This window comes from Drosophila grimshawi, unplaced genomic scaffold, assembly GCF_018153295.1.
Source record: "Drosophila grimshawi isolate 15287-2541.00 unplaced genomic scaffold, ASM1815329v1 contig_1377, whole genome shotgun sequence".
In the NCBI taxonomy this organism is placed as follows: domain Eukaryota; kingdom Metazoa; phylum Arthropoda; class Insecta; order Diptera; family Drosophilidae; genus Drosophila; species Drosophila grimshawi.
The window spans coordinates 5206122-5227973 of NW_025062900.1; the positions used below are offsets into that span (position 1 = coordinate 5206122).

The following is a 21852-nucleotide window of genomic DNA, read 5'->3' on the forward strand; positions in this document are numbered from 1 at the left end:
AGGCAGCTGCCACTCGCTTGGAGCGTTGAGTTCGCCAGCTATCGCAAATATCGAAGAATTCTTTAAGCCTCGCAATGCGGCGTGGGATTGGCGAAACCATATCAAGGAGACAATATATATTTATATATATATACATATGTATCTTCTGCTGTGTTTGCTAATTGTCTATTAAACAAAATTTGAACCTAAAGAATATCATAGCAACATCATATCAATTCATATCGATCTAATAACTATGATAAGCTGATTAACCATATATGCAATTAATCAACTAACGTGATTTTAATACAATAAATGTATAATTATTGAATTTAATTTAAATAAACATTACTTAAATTAAAACTATTCAAAGTGTTGTATATCAAAACAGTTGATAGATTCTCATGATTTTTTGTACTACAAATTATTACTTGTTAAGTGAAAAAGAAATTTAGATCTTTGACGCTCAATGAAAACTAAGAAGCTCCAATGAAGAAGAGGGAAGCGACATCATGTAGAAACTATATACAAAGAGTATATTGATCAAATTTTTGTTTAAATAACAATAATAATTAATAATTGTAATAATAGTAATGACTAACATAAAATGAATTATAATAATTACAATTGAAAGGTAGGCAACAAAAAAAAACTTTTTAAAAAGTTAAACTCAGTAAAACAATTTTTTTGTAAAATCAAAGAACTACTAAGACTATTTACTGTTTAATAAAACTAAACAAAATAAATAACAAATGTATTTCTTTAATATTCTTTATATGGTTTATGACTTAAATGGCAGTCATAAAAAATTTAGCTTGTTCCAAGTGCTACTCAAGCCGTCTAGCAAGTAATAAAACCAGCAAAGAGCAAACAATCAGAGCTTATTGAACTACCTACAAGTCGGCAAATAACCTGGCCTACATCCTCTTGACACAACCTTCCCCCTCCAAATAGCCCTAAGCAGCTAGATAGAGTGGAGCGCTTAAAAGCAATCAAAAAACTTTAGCTGTACGCGTGCAGGCAACAAAAATTTGCATATGTCAACAAAAACAGAAACAGAAACAGGAGCAGAAATCGGTCTAGAAAACAATTTATTTATTGCCGCAGTGGTGGCAGTGGCAAGAGGAGGAGGAAGGACGGGAGCTGAGGTCAGAAGAGATACATTTGCCTGATGAAGTCGCGAGTTTGAAATGAAATGCGTAAATACAAGCATGAAAATTGAAATGTTAATTACATGGCTCAGATGAGAGGATACACGAGAAGGCAGATATACACACAGTAAACATATATACACATATATTTATATATATGGCAAACAGTTTAAAATACAGTCGAGCAAGCTGTTTTGACATTGGCTAAGCAAACAAGGCTCACAGCGAACTGATTTGTTTGCCCAGCTCTCTTAATCAGACCAAGTTCTGGGCACTTTTTATTGAACCTGAGAGACCTGAGCCAGGGGCGTCGCGCCGAGGGTGGTGAGAGGGGTTAAACTGCTGCGGCGTTAAAGCAAACAAAATGTGGTCTTTATTAACAATCGGAGCAGCTTTAGGGTGCGGTATATAAGTCACAACCCCTCTCCCTTCCCAACTGAAATTGTGCTCTTGATGTTGATGTTGATGAGGTGTGAATGTGAAAATGCCACCACGTTGCAGGCACAGCATTTTGTTTTATGCCACACACACTAACACACACACAATGCTGCAGACACCACTCGAGGTTAATTGAATTTCTTTGGCGTCCTTGGCTGCCGTTTGCTGTCCTTTCTAGTTGTTGTTGTTCTTATTTGGGCACTAAATTGAAAACGTGTTTTTTTTCTGCTTCTCGCTGGTTGAACATAGTCATAATGGTTATACACAAAATGCAGTTATCATTTACCGCGTAATTAATTGAATCTGACTCTAATTGAAATGTTTTCAGCAAACGTAATTTGATTTATGAAAAAAACAATTTGTGGAACTGTGGAATTTTTGGGTGCTAAGCAGGCCTCAAATTTCGTATAGAATCGAAAGGGTGCCTTGTGAGGTAGAGAGAAGAAAGATCTTATAATCCGATAATATACTTATTATTAAGTTATAAGAATTTAAGCAAGAATTTCAATGTGCTTGCAGCAAAAATTTGCTGTATAAACCAAATTTACAAACAGTGAAAAACTATCCCATTTTGAAGTGTTTATTGGCAATATATCAATAATCATCAACTCATATCCCCAAAATGTATATATATTTTTTTTTATCAATTGCACATATACTTTACAGCTACTTAAATATAAAAACCCAATCCTCCCACAATTGCCTTGCCAATTTTGGCGGCTTAGCGTTCAAGAAATTTGAATACGGCAACATTTTTTAGTGTCACGTTTTTCTCGCGTTGCGCATTTTCGATTATTTTTCTTTTTGGTAATTTAATACAATTTTTTCTTCCAATGGCAGCGAAAATTCAATTAAATGTAATCGCATCTATTTGCTATTTAGGCATGACTGATTGGAAGAAGAAAAAGAAAAAAGAAAATTGAATAAATAGCTAAATAAACACGCACTTTGAAAATAAATGCTAATTTCTTTTTCTCTTGTTTCAATTGACACTTCAGCGAATAAAAGTAGTACAAAATACAAAACTTTCAAGTGCGATTTTTTTCCTTTCCAAGTATCTCTTGCATATCCCTTAAAAGTGGAGGCACGTGCCATGAAAATCCTTTTAATGTGTCTCACAACTTCGAAATTCGATGAAAACCAAAAATATTTTGCCCGAATTTTCTTATGTGCAGGGTAGCTGAGTGGATTATGGGTGGTTTTTAATAAATTTATGAGCACGATATGTATATGGGATGGGGAACATTACTGCCCTGTCTCTGAATAGTAACTTGAAGTTGTAGGCTATCAAAAATATCGATTATATTTGAATAAGTTGGTAATAATAAGCTGAGCAGAGAAATATGAAATATTTTGGATGTTTCTGTAGTACAACTTATTTGAATATAGAACTTCAATAATAATTTTAGCCAAGTCTAATAATAACTTCAATATTCTCTGCTAAAAACCGTATATACAAATATAATGACGCAACGTTGTTGCAAGTACTTCTTAAACTTTCTGCTACTGCCGTAAAATTAAAGATAGACGGAGAGATGGGGGAGTGCAAGGTGGTGAGGTAGCTCATGAATTATGCGACGCTAACAAGCCGCAAGTTGTCATAAAAATCGCAATCTGAACGGCAATTACCTGTTGATGGGCACACGCTAGTTTAACCCTCAATTACTGAGTAATGCCCAAACTCTGGTCTCAGGGGTGAAATCGAGACGACCACAGGCATTTGTGTGTGCCTCTCAGTGTGTGTGTGTGTGTGTGTGGGGTGTGTGCCCCCAGAGGACACATAAAAATTTGATTAAGTGAGGCTTCTGCTACTTCTTCTTCTTTGCAGCAAATTAAAAAACACTTGCACGTTGTATCAATTTGCAAATTTTATAAATCTTCATTTGCACCTGAGACGTGAGGCAAGGTCCTGTCGCGCATCCTGCGGCAGCAACAGGTGGTCGTTTGCCTTCGTTCTGTGGCTTAAGGACTAAGCCGCACGGCGAGACGTGACTGCAGCACTGTGGCAAGGATTTGCCGCCGTTTATTTCTATTTATATATTTATATTTGCGATTTGCTTTAGTTGTATGTGGATTTTATTTTTATTTTTTTATTTCTATTTGCATGGCGCTCGTTTCAATTAACTAAAATGTCCTCAAATTGTGTGCAGTTCACGCCATTTGGCTGATTGTTTTTACACACGACTTTCGGTTGACCAAATGGGTATGAACCCATTTTGGGGTTCATTGTCCATTTTTAATTTCTGTAATGCCTTTTTTGCTGGTCTTTGCTGCTGCTGCTACTCTTTGCCTGAGTGCACTCGAGACCTGAGCCAGAGGACACTTTGTAGTGGCTTTTAAGAAAATTATACAATTGCATTATGACGCCGCATTGACCAGCCAAGTGCTTCACAATATAAATTGATGCGCATTGTCCTCGCCTGGCTCCAGCAGCAGCAGCAGCAACAGCAGCAGCATCAATTTGTCCTTGCCATTGGAAAGTTTAAATTTCATCCATATATCAAACGCATCAAACGGGGGGCCCGGCAAATGCCGCCCACTGTGCTGGCCTCCCACCAAAAAGCGCAGTCAGCACTGCGACTGGGTTTGAGGCTCGGCGAGTTGTGTATTACAAATCGCTCGACGGGGCGGCCAAAAAAAGGAGGTAGGAAGCAGGGACGCAGGACGATTGTCAACCGGCCTTTTTTTGGACGGTGGGTGGCATAATTTATGGCACTCGTTTCAGTTCGAGCTGTGCGCTTCGCTGCGGTTATTAAAATGCTCAATGCTCTTACTCAAACCCAAGCTAAACTCTCTAAACTCCAACTCCGATTGAGACTTCAGTTCCCCATTTGCTGTTAGACAACACACAAAAAGTGTAGCATACTTTCCGGCGCCGCGTAATGGCAACTCAAGTAGCGACAACAGCACTCACGCACAGTGGTACAAAACATTGGCCTTTCAAATTTGTGCAAATATTGCTCTTGTACTTTAACTGCATATTGATTATTCCCAGATTATTCTTACTTCTTAATGTGCAGATAATGTCTACCACATATATTATATTTGTTATCAAATTGCTAACCAAAGTTCTGTTCTGAAATTAAATTAAATTGTTATTTATAAATTTTCTAAACTATAAACAAGTACTAACTGGAGCCTTCGCTTAGTATATTAAAATATTTTTAAATCAATACATGCCAAATATGTATATTTTCTGCCGGTGCTTATAATTTCCAACCCACTGTGCGTGTTGTTGTCGTCTCAGCTTTCGCTGTTGCCTGATAATCAATAAAATGTTTTGGCATTTACTTTCATTGTTTGCTGCTGCAACGCCCATTGAGCCACGCCCACGACCACTTTCAGGCTCAAGCTCGAGAGCTATTTGCATATTGGAGAGTCGCATTTTAGAGTGGCAAAGGCATATTGCAGGCTTTATGTCCTGTCGTCGTCCCATCGTCACTTTCGCATCGTGCTCAAGTCCTTTGCACCGGGCGTGCCTGGTGAATTGTTTTACTGTCGACGTTCATTTGGGTTGATGGCTGCCTGCCTGCCTGCCACCGAGGACAACATGAAAGTCGCTTAATCTACTTAAATGTCTTTGAATTTGGAATCTTTAGTCTCTGTCTCCCTCGGACTGAAATTCGCTTGCCTAAGCACATTTTGTACCGACAAGGGCGAAAGACGATCGCCTGGCGTTATTAACATGGATTTATGGCATATCCTTGCGATGACTTAAAGCCGCTATTAGCGTCCAAAGTTGTAAACAAGTTGTCGCTAACTGAGTCAGTTCGCCATCCATTTGACAATCGAGCTCAGCTGCACAAGGCAACAAAGCAGAAAAACGCACATTTCTATTTGCTGCAAAGGTAGCATCAGCATCAGCATCAGCATCAGATAATTTCAATTAAAAATGCTTTTCAATAGTCGACGTCGTTGCTGGCAACCCTGACGGAAGCCTTCTCATTGATGTCCTTGTTGCCGTATCAGCAGTTTAAAATCAGTTGCAAGAGGGGAGTGGCAGGGGGGTGGGGAGTTGAGGCTGTCGCTTAATTGAGTTTCGCTTTGACGGCAAACCGCATAAAAGGCGACTTTTAAGTCTTCACATGCTCAGCAATTAAAGGCAATGTCCTTGCCACGCTTCAAAGCTGAGAAATTTAATATTCTCCTTAATGAGCACAAAAGCTGAACACAAAAGCTGAAAAAAACAACAACTTTTGTGGTTTCTTCAAACAGTAACTGACCATAGTTGTTGTGGTCCTTAGATGAAAGATATATAAAATAACTGTCAATGCTTCAAAAGCTTACAATTTCTAAGATCACCTAGTTGAAGTTTAAAAATGATTTACATTTACTTTTCAAGATCTCGCAAGAGAAGACTCTTATCGAGTAGATTAAGTCACGTACGCGGCACCCTTCTTGACCGTAATAAAACCTTTTGCGATAAGAGTTTACAGATAATGCTCTAAGTGGAATAAGAATAATTGTCTATAGATTTAAGATAATTACAAATAATTCAATATACATGCCGATGCAGTTTTTGTTTCAGTTTCAGTTGTACTTGTGCCTTCATATTATTCAGTTTGTGATTTATTCATTTACCAAATAGAAATAAAAAAAATATAATAATAACTGAAAAATCTATTGTAAGTGAAAACTATATAAATATAAAATATTAATAAAATTATTGTTAATGCTTTAAATGTAAAACCTTTGTAAGATTCTTTGGGAGATGATTATAAATGATTTACACTTCCAATGTACAGAACCAAAAGACATTCTTGAGTTTTGACAATTCTTTTTTAAGTGCGGAATAAGAAAATGTGAAATCTTTATAAAGTGATATTTATAAAAGCGAAAAACTTTAAAGATTCTTCTTTTAGACAATCTAGAAATTCACCAAAAAGATGTTTTAGAATTTTGACAAATCGATTGTAAGTGCAAAATAAGAAAATATGAACATTTTTTAAATAATGATTCCAAATGTGAAGATTACAAATTATTTACACTTCCAATATAGACATTCTTGAGTTTTGAAAAACAAGAATCCTTAACTCTTGACTATATTTTGTCAAGTTTTCATTTTTGTATTGTTAAACTCAAACTAAATATTTCAATAACTATCTAGTCTTATGAAATCACATTTCTTACATGTATATATATATATATATATATATATCCAATTCACATTCACTTCATTTGCTCGCCCAGTTGAGGCAGTTTTTCAACCCCATATTGCACAGATTTACAATTTGCCATGGGCAGTTTAGGGGTATAAATAAATGTTCATATATCATAAAGTTATCAACTTGATGTTGACGAGATTGTCGTTGTTGTTGTTGTTGTTGTTGATGACGCTGCAAACAAATTTTCGCAGTTAACAAAGGACTCGTCGCTTCTGTTGGCATTTTGTTGTTGTCGTCGTCCTTCGCATTTGCTACGCTCTTTTTGAGAGAGAGATGCAGAGGGAGTCAGGGAGTCAGGACATCACTGAGCCGCCAGTCATTTTGTCTGCTTGTCTGTCCGCTTGTCCGCCTGTCCGCCGCCTGTCTGTCATCGCCTCATTCAGGCTCGTGATGCTTGATGGCAGTATAATTGATGCACTCGAGCGTAAGTGATTAGATTCATTATGAGGCCGAGCAGGCGACGCCAATGGCAACACACCACACAAGCAGTAGCAGCTACATTGGTCTGGGTGATCAGGTGTCCGACGGACTCAGTGAAGCAATTTAAAATGTTTAAAATCGGCAAAATAAAGAAACTTTTAAATTAAACTCACTCGCTGCTAGGCGGCCAAATGATGTGTGACAGCATTTTTATTGCCCAAGCCGAGGAAAGCCAGGGAACCGAATCAGCAGCGAGGTAGAGGTAGATGTGGCTGGGGTAGGGGTAAAAGGCAACGCACGCCAACATTAATCAAGACATTCTACACAACTGAGATATACACAAAGTATTTATGCATTTTGAGGGTAAAAGTAAAAAAACAGCAACATAAAAAAAATGAGAGAAGAAAACTCATAAAGAGCCGACACACGCCGGGGCGCAAAAGCATCGCTTCCGGTGTGTCGCCCCGTTGTGCGGGGGTGGAGTGGAGTGTTAGGTATAGGGGATGTGGGGTGGGGAATTGGGGAGTTGGGGCAGCATAAAACGTGTGTGCATTCTAGCTTAAAATAAAGTTGCATGCTCTGCCACAGGCAGCTATGCCTGGGCAACGTTGGCTTTTGTTGTTGGCACTTTGGCTTTTGTGTCGTTATTCATTGTGTTCACGTTTGGAGAAATATGAATGTGTTTGTGAATGTGAATGAATGTCCTTAATGGATGCGAGTGCCAGCAACGATGGGGTTGCCACTATCCAGCAAATGGGCATATGCTAATTAAACAAGCATAAAATGTAGTGAAATCTATGCAGGCGTATAAAAAACTTAGTCAGTTCTAAGCTCTTTTTTATTCCTTTGCTTACATACTATTGTAAGAGTTGAATTGAGAGAAAATGTATGCCTTACAATAGAATTGCTCTGATATTTATTGTAAAGAAATGAATGTTTAGGAAAAACAAGGCATGATTCTCATGTGTCACATCTCAGCAAGCATAAATTGTTGTTCGATATTTTTTATTCTTTATCTATTTTACTTTTTATTGAGCAGACAAGCGTGAACATCACAATTCTTTTATTCTGATATTCATTGTATGCATATTAATTTTTGTGAAAAAGAAAACAGAAATCATCTCAATAAATAAATTTCGTATATCAAATCTGAGCACAAATTTTACGTCATGCGTTGGTATCGATTACATACAGTTGAATTGATCGCATAAGACACACGTACATTTATCCGAGAGCCTCAAAACTAATAACAGGCGAAAACAACTTCAAATCCTACTCTAGAACGCCCCTCCCCATATACGTGCCACGGTCTCATATCTGTGGCGCTTCCAGCTATTTGCACACAAACAAAAATAAATATTAAGTCTCTCGGCTGACGAAAGCGAAATCGAAATCGTTTTGTGCCACAGAGAGATAGATACCCACCCACCTAGACACACACACACACAGACACACACACACACGCATACAGAAAGCCACACACCCCAAATCGAGGCAGGTTTCGGTGGCACGCGCTTATCGAGCTCAGAGCAGAGCAGCGTTTAGTTTTGTGATTGAGTGGGTGGACGTGTGGATTGACAGCATGAGTCTGCTAAATCAACAAGCACTCGTCTCCATGTCCACTTCCAATCCTGCTGACCAACCTAAAACTTTACTCGCTTGCCAACTTTTTGTAGCATATTTTTATAATTTTTTTTTTCTTTTTTGGCAATCGAAAAACTTTAAAGCCGCTTTTCGCTTGGTAATTAAAATCGAAAGCCTTTTTTGCTGTAATCAGTAATCCATAAGCAGAGACTACCCTCCAAGTGAATCAAGCAACGAAAAGCCATACATCATATCAGGACGCGCCACGGGGAATCCCAACAAAGATGACAACGCTAAAAGGCGGCAAAAGTTATTTTGTAATTAGTGCACAACCAGCAAAAGTTACAACATCAACAGCAACAGCAACAACAATAATGAAATTGAAGACGACTTTTGGGCGCCACCGCTGCACTAATTACCGCTGACGTGCGCCTCCTTCCCGTTCCCATTCCTGTTCTCGTTCCCGTATCCTTGCTCCTGCCACCAATCCCAATCCTACGCCTGTCGCGCCTGTCAACTCAAGTTTGACACTTTTTTCGCACAATTTATGAGCTTGGGGGCAGCGACCACGCCTACTTATTAGTAGTACAGTGGTTGCCACTTGAGTTGTAAGTTAATCTCTGTTGCATGCTGTCCTACTGTGCATGATACTCAGCTCAGTGATTTATTTATTTATTTAATGTGGAGACATAAAGCGAAGAAAAGATAAGCAAGCCTCTGAACGTGTGGAGGTAAGTAAGAAAATGAAATTAAAAGAAAATTATTCAGCCTTCGGTTCAAATATTTTTATTGTTGTCATTTTACCAAAGTAAGTTTAATATTTGAATCAATTTCGCCATCTCAAAAATTATTGGTTTGTATATATATATATATTATAATTAATATTATTATTGTAAAACCCGAATTGTATTAGCCCTGATGCCCACTGTGCTGGCCTGCTGGAGTGACACTTGAGCCATAGCCGGGTCTGCCACTTAGTTTAGAGTTCTATGAGCGCAATTCGATTATTCTTCATTTATGTCAGTCAATGTGATTTTTGTTGGCTGCTTGTTCGCTTTTAGGCGCAGGATGCGCATCCTTAATCGCCCTGTTTAAATAGTAGTGAAGCGGAACACACAGAATGCCCAAAAATTTGGAAATTTAATATGATAGCTGATGATAAAGTTGTCTCTCTTGTTGTTGTTGTTGTTGCTCTTCTCATTGTTGTTGTTGTTGACGCCACGTTGTCTCTGAAGTTGTTGGCTGTCTGGCCGGCTGTCTCCCACTTCTTCCTGGTCATGTATCCTTTTTGCCAATGTTATGGAAAAAAATGTGAAAATCCTTTGCGGCTATGACTGCCGTTTTGTTGATTTTCATTTCATTTCCCCTGTTGCTGTTGTTGTTGTTGCTGTTTATTTCGCTTTTGCTGTTTACATCCGCAACTTTATTATAGCTTTTGGCTGAGTTGCAACTGTTTGACTGTTTGCTCTATGCTTATGAGGGTTTTGCCAATGCGTCGTATTAGCAACGTAGCCAGGAGGAGAAGGAATGGGGAGTGCTCCTTTGTTACTTGGAAGTGAGATGAGAACTCTTAGAGCCATGGGTTTTTATGGATTATGAATTGCTTGTTTGGGCTTGGGAAACGAGGCAGTTGCTTAAGGTTTATTTAGATTATTGGCTACTTTTAGTGGAAGTCTGAGATGCTATGGACACGATTTAATATAGAAACGCATAAATATATGCAGAAGTAGCTGTACTATTATCTAAACGCCAAAATAACCAAGAGTCTCGTGTAATACTATATGCGAATTCCAAAAGAATATATTTATTTTCCTTTTATGTTAATGCAATAATAATGTTAGGAAATATTTTACTCAAATCTCTTAAAAGGAAAAAGTTCTGATAATTTGCAATGACAAATTATCCTGTTACGCCAAACTTTATTTGACAGGCTTATCACAAAGTTCGAATGTAATTTGCAGTAATTCAGAAAAGTCTGTCATTAGTAATGCGAAAATGAATTAAATGTCCACGCAGAATAACAATATATCAAATGGCTGATGAAACGCAGGCATCCCGTTGTTTTAAAGTGAAAACTGAGCTTACCATTCAGCCGGTCAATCAATAATGAACAATGAGTGATTTCTGGCCAATGGACAATAAATTGTGCAACATAAATCGTATATATAGAGTATATAAAAAAAAAAATGAACTCAACGTGGGCGAGATAGAAAAGCGATTGAAAGCAAACAAAAGCAAAATATTCAAAATGGCTGACAGTTTTGCGTAATACATATGTATAATGGCCATATAGACACGCTGATATTTTGCGTCTATATGCCAAACTGGCAAAACAATGGAACTGTGGCCTGGGCAACATGTTAATAGCATTTTATGCACCACTGAGATTCACATTGTTCGCATGCCTGGCAACACCAGTGTATATAAGATATATAGGTATGTGCTGGAGGAGGTGATTGCTGATTGGTGCATGCCAACCAGGTGGTTTACCCCCACTCTGGCTGTGCGGCAGTATTTGCTACTGTTGCCAAAACAACCCTCGACCAACTAAATTCCTGCACATCGTTCAAGGCTGAGCCTGCGCAGTACTCACCTCACAAGCTTTTCACCACACTAATGTCATCTCGCTTGCACACGCCTGTGTGTGCGAGTGAGCTGGTCGCATTTGTTAATGTTGTTGCTGTTGCTGGTGTTGTTGCTGTTGGTGAGCATAATCTGGACCAGGGCATCTTGCTGGCTGGCCAGACAAGAAGGGCAAATGCTGCAAAGGCGTTAGTTTCACTTCGTGCGTTGTCCTGCTGAGGCCAAAGCAAGCGCCGCAGCGTTAGTGCCAGTGAGTGTGACCAGTATACAGTGACTATAACTATATATACAAATATATATATATATACCATATATATCAATTTATAATTTAGCTAAATTATACTACTGAAATTCCATTCGAAAGTCGCTTAAAAATTGTCTTGAAACTGTGAAAATTCCGTGACTAGCAAAATTGAGTTGAAAACCACGCGTTTCATTCTTCCAATTCCAGTTGTCGAAAATTTCCAGTGTATATACCAAGAGTAGCACAGTCCCACACCTCCACATCCCCACCCTCACAACATATATACACATGTGTGTATATAGCTTCCAGCTGCAGGGTGAGACAGCTGCTTATTTACCATTGGTATTTTCCATCGCACTCTGGCAACGCCAACTGACTTTGTGGCATTGTCTGATCCTCGCCGAGGTCCACGGCTGACTTGACTGCCGCACAGTCTTCAGACAGAGTTGAACGCGGATCATTCCCACATCGTCCTCGTCGTTCTCGTCGTCGTCGTCGTCGTCGTTGGTCCGTTCGAGATTCCCGCCGGGGTCGTCGTCGGCGTCAACTCTGTCTGAATGTTGTCGCGTCGGCTCCATAAAAGCCGAACTTTTTAGTTTTATAATTAGTCTCAATAATTATTTCTTAAATTCGTTTTTTGTCGGGCGTGTGTTGCTTAGAAATCGTGAGCACTTCTCTAACTTTATCTAAATAGCTCTACATAACCTTAAAAACCCAACATTTCCTAACTGATATAACCTTCAAAATATGTGTGTAAAAATTGTAATCGCTTGTTCTTTTCCAGCGTTACGTGTAATGTGTCAAGCTATCCGCATATATCTATAATCTGTGTACCTTATTTGTGATATTATAACCAAAAATAAAAGAGAAGAAATTATTTTAAAATATTACAATTTTGTTGCATAATATTTAATTAACAAATAAATAATAATACATAAAATAAAAATACAACTATAAATCGAGCATAACAATCACGTTAGCTGTTTTTTTATTACGTTACGTTGGATTACGTTAAGCGATTACATAATCGAGAACAGCGCCAGAATGGATTACGCAATACTTGTGAGCAACGTAAGTGCGAAACAGAGAACAGTCAAAGGTCAAATGAAGAATTCTCTCCATTGACAGTAAATATCTATTGATTTTTCTATATTCAGTTGGAAAGAGAAACCTTGCAGTAACTTTTAGATATTTTAATGAATAAATATAGTAAAGAAAGTGAAAAAAAAGTCTGACAGTTTTCAAATGATGTTCTGGAATACAAATAAATATTGTCTTTTTTCTTGACACTTAAAATAATATTGATAACAAATAAATAAAAAAAAACTTTCATTTTTAACTTAAATTCAAACTAAGTCCAATATATACCTGAACAATTCAAGATCTGATCTCAAATTCTGAAAGTTATGAAACTAGTATTGAAAGTAATTTCTCAGCAAATAAAATATTATCCTTTTATCAAATTAATACAATTTAATATTGAAATATATATTTCTCACCTTCGAAACGAAAGTTTCATGAATATTATAATAAGGTGCTTCAAACTTAACAATCCCGATTCATGCGAATTAATGTATGTTTCTCAACCCAAAGTTCTCAACTTAATAAATAATATACCAGTGTAACTCCCACCTACACGCCGCCAATCCAATCTCAGTTTGCCGTTCGTTTCAGGCTATTAACTGTCGGGCAAATTTATGAACATAAGCCGCTTAACAAACGTCCGGGCAATATTTGTAACAACAACACAACTGCCGACAAATGTGGCAAATTATGATATTTTGTAGGATTTTCTTATCAGCAACCAAACACAAACACTCGCTCGCAACCAGAAATACATTAATAATGTTGCATCTCTTTTTGGCAGGCACTGTGAAAATGCAACACCTTTTTTGGCAACAACAACGAATAACTACAACAAATATTAAATGGCGTCCAACTGAAACTTCTTCCCACTGAATCAGCAACAGAACCAGAACGAACCAACCAAAATTGAGTTATCAAATTTGTTGTTGGCTGTTGCAAATTAGCCGCCTGTGGATTCGACACGCCCAACAAAAAGGCATACAGCGGTAAGCCTCCGTGAAGTTGGCTACAAAATATTTATGCGCACAAGCGATAACAACAACAACAACAATAAGTGAACAAAAACAATAAAGTCCAACAACAACCAGCAGCAGCAGCAGCAGCAGCATCAACATGAAGGGCTTGACGGCGTTTAAGGAGAAGGCGACAGGCGTTTTCGGCGGGTGAGTTGAACGAATCCGTGTATTTTGATAATCACACTGTGCAACACAATTTTCAATACAAACTTGAATAAATCCTTAAATGATATATAGGAAAAAGTGGCATTAACAAACATCAGTCTACTCTAATCTAAGAATCAGATAAAATACATATAAATAAATCAAGATTTTCCTTTTTATTATTTTGATTCAAAAAAATATAAGTCTTCGATAAAAAAAAGTATTTTTTTTAGCAAACAGTTTAATTACAAAATAACAATTTACTCATATCAAAAAATAGATACAATAAATATAAGTAATTCACATTTTTATTATTATTTCTTTAACTGTCAGAATTGAAGTTAAATCAATATTTTCCAGTGCATATAAATCAAATCCTATTCTCTACAACTTTGTAGTACAGTGTGCAATTGCTGAGTGTGCAATATGCCGAGACTGAAATATGAATGCAATCAAATGATTTTCTACAAAATAAGCAAAATTTAATTTAACGCAACGCTGATCAGCTGAAACTCACACCACTGTGCACAGTGGTTGCTTGAACTTGACCATGCAAAGGCTAATGGGGTATGGGGAAATATGCTGAAGTACTTAGCTATATATATATATAGATGGAGACAGAGAGGGAGACTCAAAGAGCTTTGGAGGCGTCGCGAAAGTTGGGGCACGTGTCGCCGTCTCGCGTTGTGGCGCGTCGAGAAGTTTATAAAAATTATTGGCATGCTTAACAAGTCATTAAAGTCGCCCAGTTGCAGTCAGTCAGTCTGTCCGCCTGTCCGACAGTTGTGGCATGCCGAGACGTACACAGGATGCGTCGCACCGTTGGCTCAGGAATTCCGTACACGTTGCCAGCATGCGGCACGTGCTGCTTGAAAGAGAAGCTCGGCAACAGATCCTTCACACAACAATGAAAGAGTCATGAGCATATTGGGCGAAAAACAGGACAAGTGCGTGAATTTCTGGTATGCAATTTTATGGGCACGTCACACACACATACAGAGAGAGACAGAGAGAGAGAGAGAGTGGGATGAAGAGAGAAAGAGATAGCACTCACACACTTGTACAACTGATTTCTCAAGGACCTTGGGCGCAAATTAGAAATTGGAACAATAGGTAAAAACGATTTCGTTGCCATTAAGGAATGTCTCTGTGTGTGTGATGAAGAAGAAGAGTGTTGCATACCAACGAGCGTGTTTGAAATTGAAAAGGCTGCACGCAAATGAAATTGATTTTTACGAGCTCATTCAGCGGTTGCCAGGACAACAGGATCTGCAGCTGATGGCTGAGCTGCCTGCTCGAGTGGCACTCGAAACCCGCCTCGCGAAGTGATATTGAAATGCGTGAAAACTTCTTCTTCTTCTTCGCACAGTACTTCTCGCCATTGTTGGTGAAAATGAAATTAGAATTGTCAGCTGCGAAATATGAAGCATTCGCAGGAGTCGTCGTGTCGCTGACAAGCCAGTTACTTGCCAAGTTAAACAGTTGCCCCCATTTTCTTGCTTTACCCACAATTGGCCGACTAATGGGCGCGCTTTTGTGGCCAAGTTAAAGCCAAGCCAAGCCAACTGCCAACTGCCAACTTGAACTCGTCTTCGAAGACAGCGGCGCCAGTTAGCTATAATCTATGCGGCGCCAAAAAGTCTGCAACATTTTTACTGACAATCAAATGCGCCAAACAAGTGGCTGAAAAACTTGCGCAATAGTTTACCAAAGGCGCCAAAAAAGAAAAAAACGACAGCCAAAGAAAAGTAAATTTCAGAACACGAATTTTGAAGTACCCTGGTCATATTTAAAGGAAATTTATTATTTTAAATTAATATAATTGCATTTGACTCTTAGAACCAATATATGTTATATATGATATATGATACATTAAAGCTTAACAATCTAAAAGTTGTAAACTTCGTTTGAGATGACTGTAATATCTTTTTAGGAAAGAAAAATTCTTTTACCTTTAAGGGGTCTTCAACGGAATAGCACACATTGCCAACTCTTGACTTTGTGTACAACTACGAGTCTTATTGTTTAGAAATTACAAGCGAAAATATAAGGAATGATTATTGAAAAGAACTAGATATTCGGTCCATTAAATCGCATCCTTATTATTGCTATCGCTGGCCATTTCAATGCCATTGACAAACATTGTGACAAAACTCGGATGCTCAAATAGCTAAGTAATATATGTATGTGAATGTGTGTGTATCCTTAAACAGCGCATAAAATTGGCGTCAGACGAGCCGGCATTAAAGTCGGTCAAGGCGCAAGGAGAAAGAAGCAGGAGAAGACTACAAGGAAGGCAAGGAAGCTGCGTGACCAGACGAGGGTAGCTTTGGCTGCAGACATTTGAGTTATGTGACAAACGGCGACGAAGACTCTGAAGTTGCCCTTTTTTTTTGTTGTAGTTGTTGTTGTGCACAGTAGTAGTGTGGCTTGTTTTCTGGTGGCTGCTTATTAGTTTGTATTGCGGAGCGTTTGTCTGGATATTTATGAAGAGAAATGCCACAGTCGAGGCAGAATGAAAAAAGGCAAAGTTCTTAAGATGAGGTTATCAATGTTGATGTGTCACTTAGCCAGGGTTACTGTTGGATTGCCTTAGTCCCCTAAGCCATATCGCCTTACATTAAGTCACACACAAACACACTCACATTGTCATCAATCAGCTGCTTTGTCAGTTGCTTTCAGAGCGTTAAACGCTGACCTTAAGCCACAATCAGATTTAGCAATGGAGAGAAATCAAATTGAAAGACATTTTAAAATCACTACCTGGCTGCCCAAATCGACTTTAAATGTCGCCCTGTCGCTCAGCTATCAGCACTTAATAAAATTGAATTCAATTTCAATTGGATGACTCTGTTTTCAAGCCACCATCCCCCAAAAGAAGCCGCAAATGCCTCTGGGAAAACAAGTCGCAGCAAACATGGGGGGGAATTTTTGTGTGTTGCTCTAACAAGCTGAAAATATTTGTGTTTTAACGCCCCTTCTGACCAAATGCCAAACTTACCTGTTGCTTACTGTCATCTAATTGGCTTGAGTTATGTCCTTTCAGCCTCAAGCCGAATATGGAGAAATTTGAAATATCGCAGAGTTACCATGGCGGACACGGTGGCTACGAGGAGATGGAGGGCGGCGATCGGGAGGGACGCGGCCCCGGCGGTGGACATGCCTACGACGACGACGACGACCGACCCGACTCCCCAGCCTCCTTCGAGGAGATCGAACGCCCGCCGCTCCGCAAGATCGACAAGTACTGCAAGGCGGAGTGTCCTTGCATGCCGGCCCGTTACACCATCGCCACAATGGCCTGCGTGGGATTCATGATAGCGTTTGGCATGCGTTGCAACATGTCAGCGGCCAAGCTCAAAGGCGAGCACAATGGGGTAAGCTGAAGATATTCATATAAAATATTCATAGTGGTATTCAGATATGAGATATTTTATTGCACAAATTTAAGACTCTGAGACTCTAAAAATGTATGTTTAAATTAAAAAGAAAATTTAACTATTTTAAAAGTCGTTTGCCGCAAAACAAATTATAAAACACGAAGAACTTAAAATACCATTTAAAGGGCCTTAAACCAGAAATGAGAATTGGCAAGGGGAATACAATTTGCTTCATTTGATGGCAAAGCTGTTGTCAGTTTAAACGTGTGTGTGAGTGTGTGTGTGTGTGTGTTTGGGTGTTTGTGTGCGTGTTCACATCACTCAAAAGTCACACACAATGCCACGCCCACACATACACAAATAAACAGAATTTTCGCTTGTTAATAAAGCCCCGCGGCAATAATTTTAATGATTCCAACTTTTGCTCTGTTCTGCTCTCATCTCTGCCTCACTCTCATTCTCTTTTATCCCTCTCTCTCTCTCTCTAGACTGTCTTTATGAACTGGACTGTGGCTGTGGAAAGCCATGTGGACTCATCCTTCTTCTGGGGCTATCTGATTACACAAATACCCGGCGGTTTTATTGCATCCAAGTTTCCGGCGAACAAAATCTTTGGGCTCTCGATTGTGAGCTCCGCCTCGCTGCATCTCTTTGTGCCGTTTGCCATGACGCTGATGCACGGCCATGTGGTGATTTGTGTGCGCGTGCTGCAAGGACTTTTCGAGGCAAGTATCCAAATTCCAAATCCAATTCGATTTCGTCAGATCAAAGCTACGGATTACGCATGTGGTGGTGGTAGGGCTAAGAGTTGTGGGGTGGTGATTGCAGAAGGGTGTGTGTAGTGGAAGGATTTTGCTATATGATAAAGCAAATATGTGAAACGAAAACATGCCCTAAGCTGGTTGGGGTGGGAGGGTGTAAAGTAACTTATAGTGTAGCCCAGCAGCAGATACCCTATAATTATTTAAATGTAGAAAATAAACGTAAGTTGATTTATAGGCACTTTCTTTCATTTGCGAAAAGGTTTACATAAATAATTTAAAAAAATCATCGATCGAGACTCTTTGTCGCCCTGCTAAGGAATAAATATACTTGTAATCTTTAGAAAATTCTACTCCCTATTGTTACATTCATTTACCCAATGCTAAAACACCCCTCTCGCACATTTAACTACAGGGCATAATCATAACAAAAGCATTTATTTTAATGCGATTTCTTTGTGTGTGTTTTTTTGGCAATCTTTTCTGAACATCAATTTCTCCAACTATATCCATTTCTATAGGGCGTTACATATCCGGCTTGCCATGGCATTTGGCGCTTCTGGGCGCCACCCATGGAGCGTTCCCGCTTAGCGACGTTGGCCTTTTCCGGCTCCTATGCGGGCGTTGTTGTGGGTCTGCCCTTGTCCGGACTGCTGGCCGATGCCGTGGGATATCAGGCGCCATTTTATGCGTATGGCGCCTTTGGCATCATCTGGTATATGTTCTGGATCTGGCTGTGTTTCGAGAATCCACGCAAGCATCCTGCAATTAGCATACCGGAGTTAAAGTACATTGAGAAATCGCTGGGGGAGTCAGCGCATCCGACGATGCCATCGTTCAAGACTACTCCGTGGAGCCAGATGCTGCGCTCGATGCCCGTCTATGCGATCATCGTGGCAAACTTCTGTCGCTCCTGGAACTTCTATCTGCTGGTGCTCTTTCAGTCCTCATTCCTCAAGCACAAGTTCGGCTTCAAGGTGGAGGAGGCGGGTTTTGTGGGCTCGTTGCCCCATTTGATTATGACCACGATTGTCCCCTTTGGCGGCATGCTGGCGGATCATCTCCGGAAGAATGGCATCTTGTCCACAACAAATGTGCGCAAACTGTTCAACTGCGGCGGCTTCGGCATGGAGGGATTGTTCTTTCTGTTCGTGGCGCACTCCTCAACGGCGGTAAGTAGTATTATAAGATATAAGTTGAGCTGTCTTCGGTTATTGATAGTTTGTAAATGTGAGTTTCCAATATATTATGTACTGAAATTTATGTAACTGATAATTATTTTATAGCATTAGTTAATATAAGACATTATTATTATTATTTGAGATTAGCTTTCCATAACCCAAAATATACTTTTAAGAATTTTGCATTTTTCGACCGCGAGTTGAACTTTGACAAGTGTTTGGGTTCCTAGATGACATCACCCTAGAAGTAAATTCATCCTTGCATTGACAGTTAATGCTTTATTTCTGAAAAATATCTTTTCCTATCCATTTATCCATCCAAAAAGTATTCTTTTTAGCCAACTGTTAGGCAACACAGTTTTTCATCTCTAAAATAAATGCATAACATTAAATTATCTATAAGTAATTAACATATATTTTATTTGAAAATTGATTTATATTATACTATCAAGTTACTTCGTGCTTTTAGACTGGTGCCATGTTTGCCCTGACTTGTGGTGTGGCCTTCAGCGGCTTTGCCATCTCTGGCTATAATGTGAATCATTTGGATATCGCGCCACGTTATGCGAGTATATTGATGGGTCTGTCCAATGGTATTGGCACCCTTGCTGGCATCATTGTGCCCTATGCACTGGATGGGCTCATCCAGGCGAATGTAAGTGACGATGAAATCCATTTTGGTAAGCTCGATATCCAAAGGTTGATTTTTGCATTTAGCCCACCGGCTGCTGGACTACGGTATTCACGTTGGCCGCCTGTGTTCATCTGATTGGCTGCACTTTCTATGGCATTTTTGCCTCCGGCGAGCTGCAACCCTGGGCCGAACCGCCACCCGAGGAGCAGCAGGTGTGGGCACCGCCACCAGGCGCCATAACCAACGATGATCCCAGCCAGGCGGGCATAATGGGCACATACATGAAGGAGACCGCATTCGTAAGTCACGCAAGGTTTTTTTATACACGGTGCAAACAAATATTATGTTCATTGATGATTTTAAAGTGAAAAATTGTGATTCGTATCGGTTTGTTTTTGACTAAACAATGCATTTAAGAAAACTAGGTATATTCTGACATATAGGCATGATAGAAGTCACATTTTAGTTGGATAAAACTCAGTTCAAGTCAGTGTTAACAATGTTTTATACATATAATAGAAATAGAATAAGGCCAAAAACGTGTATATATTAAAAGATACATTTCCATTTCTCCCTGTGCATTGTTTTGCAGGGCGCACCGGAGTACACTGAACAGAGTCAAATGCAACAGCCGAATGCCATTAGCTACGGCGCCACTGGTCACGTGGCAAACAATCCATTTGCACTGGCATCGAGTGCACCCATTGCCGAGGAGCCTGCTCAACTCTCGTATGGTGACAATGCGAATGCGGCAAGTGCCGGGTATGGCTACGACTACACGCAAGGACAATTGCCACCGCAGGCGGGGGCAACAATAACGACAACAACAACAGCAAATCCCTACGAACAGCAGACCTATCAACAGCAGTAAAGCTAAACGCCTCAATCACTGATTAACTGATATAAACGTAGCTTTTAGTTGTAGTCACAAAAAAACAAAAATCGAAATTGTTTTGCTGTTTATTGTTTGTTCCTGATGGGGTTGATTTGTATATAAGGATACACACAATATGAGAGACATATATATATTCCGTTGCCGAGTCTAACGAATTTCTAATATAACAGCAACAACATCACTCACAACATCAGATGAAGACACCAACACCAACACTAACACAATGAAACTATGTACCTAACAGAGCAACTACATATATATACACAATGCATTATGAAAATATCGTTAAACTTGGCGTTAAACCAACCAACCAAAAAACCAACAAACAAACGAACAACACAAATCACATAACAATTCTATAGCCTAATTTTAAGCGATGCTTTCGCGAATCTTCTATTTACAAGCTCCAGAAATGCATACAAAAATTTAGCGAAATTACATATTATAATAATGATAATATTTGACATTTGTGTATATCATAAACAGACATAATCCAGGCACGCAGCACGTCTCAAACCGTTATGAAATTATATTATGATTATTATTATTATTATGAATAATAACTAAACTATACCTATATAGACACTATATAGATACGTATTATATAAATATACATACTTAGCGAAAAATTGTTGTTAACTATGCAAGTAACAGAAAACTGCAAGTTTTATTACCGTTGATGATATTCTTCTGTGTATGATAAACACCCGGCTCTAAATGTCATTTATGTCTAAGCATAAGTACATTTTAATCAAATCAGAAACAAAAACTAAACAAATTAACTCTAATTAATAAGCAATTGTTGATGCTCGGCACGAATGATAAACATTAAACATTCCATATAAAAATATAGCTTATACATTATATATAAATATTTATCGTACATAAACTTATAGTTAAACAGTTTAGTTAGTTATGTTCAAAACAATGTTTGGTACTCTTACATATTATGCTTTGGTTCAGCACTACGTGATCAGGGCATGATATAGATACTAGCATATATATATATTTTTGACTAGACTTGTAATTAGCTCTATCGTTAGACGCCAATAACCTCAGGATTGGTCTTCATATTAATATCGATATAATCTTAATGTTTTACATTCACAAACTAAATAAAATCTTATTGGGGAGTTTTTCTGGTCTTAAACTAAAGTTAAATACAATAAATTAAGTTAATATTTAAAGTTT

General features: G+C 38.8%; 1 protein-coding gene across 1 annotated transcript; it reads left to right on the top strand.

Moving 5' to 3' along the window:
* The first annotated feature begins 13711 nt into the window (after nucleotides 1-13711).
* Nucleotides 13712-21224, top strand: LOC6561976 (vesicular glutamate transporter 1). The gene is made up of 7 exons (XM_032736534.2): nucleotides 13712-13813; nucleotides 16857-17187; nucleotides 17679-17915; nucleotides 18473-19123; nucleotides 19602-19787; nucleotides 19850-20065; nucleotides 20359-21224. The coding sequence occupies exons 1-7, from the start codon at nucleotides 13764-13766 to the stop codon at nucleotides 20635-20637; spliced, it is 1950 nt and encodes a 649-aa protein (XP_032592425.1). The 5' UTR covers nucleotides 13712-13763; the 3' UTR covers nucleotides 20638-21224.
* The last annotated feature ends 628 nt before the right edge of the window (nucleotides 21225-21852 follow it).

Coding starts and splice junctions, on each gene's coding strand:
- LOC6561976 (XM_032736534.2), top strand. CDS start 13,764: ATGAAGGGCTTGACGGCGTTTAAGGAGAAGGCGACAGGCGTTTTCGGC. Junction 17,188..17,678: donor TCAAAGGCGAGCACAATGGG/GTAAGCTGAAGA, acceptor CTCTCTCTCTAG/ACTGTCTTTATGAACTGGAC. Junction 19,788..19,849: donor ATGGGCTCATCCAGGCGAAT/GTAAGTGACGAT, acceptor TTTTGCATTTAG/CCCACCGGCTGCTGGACTAC.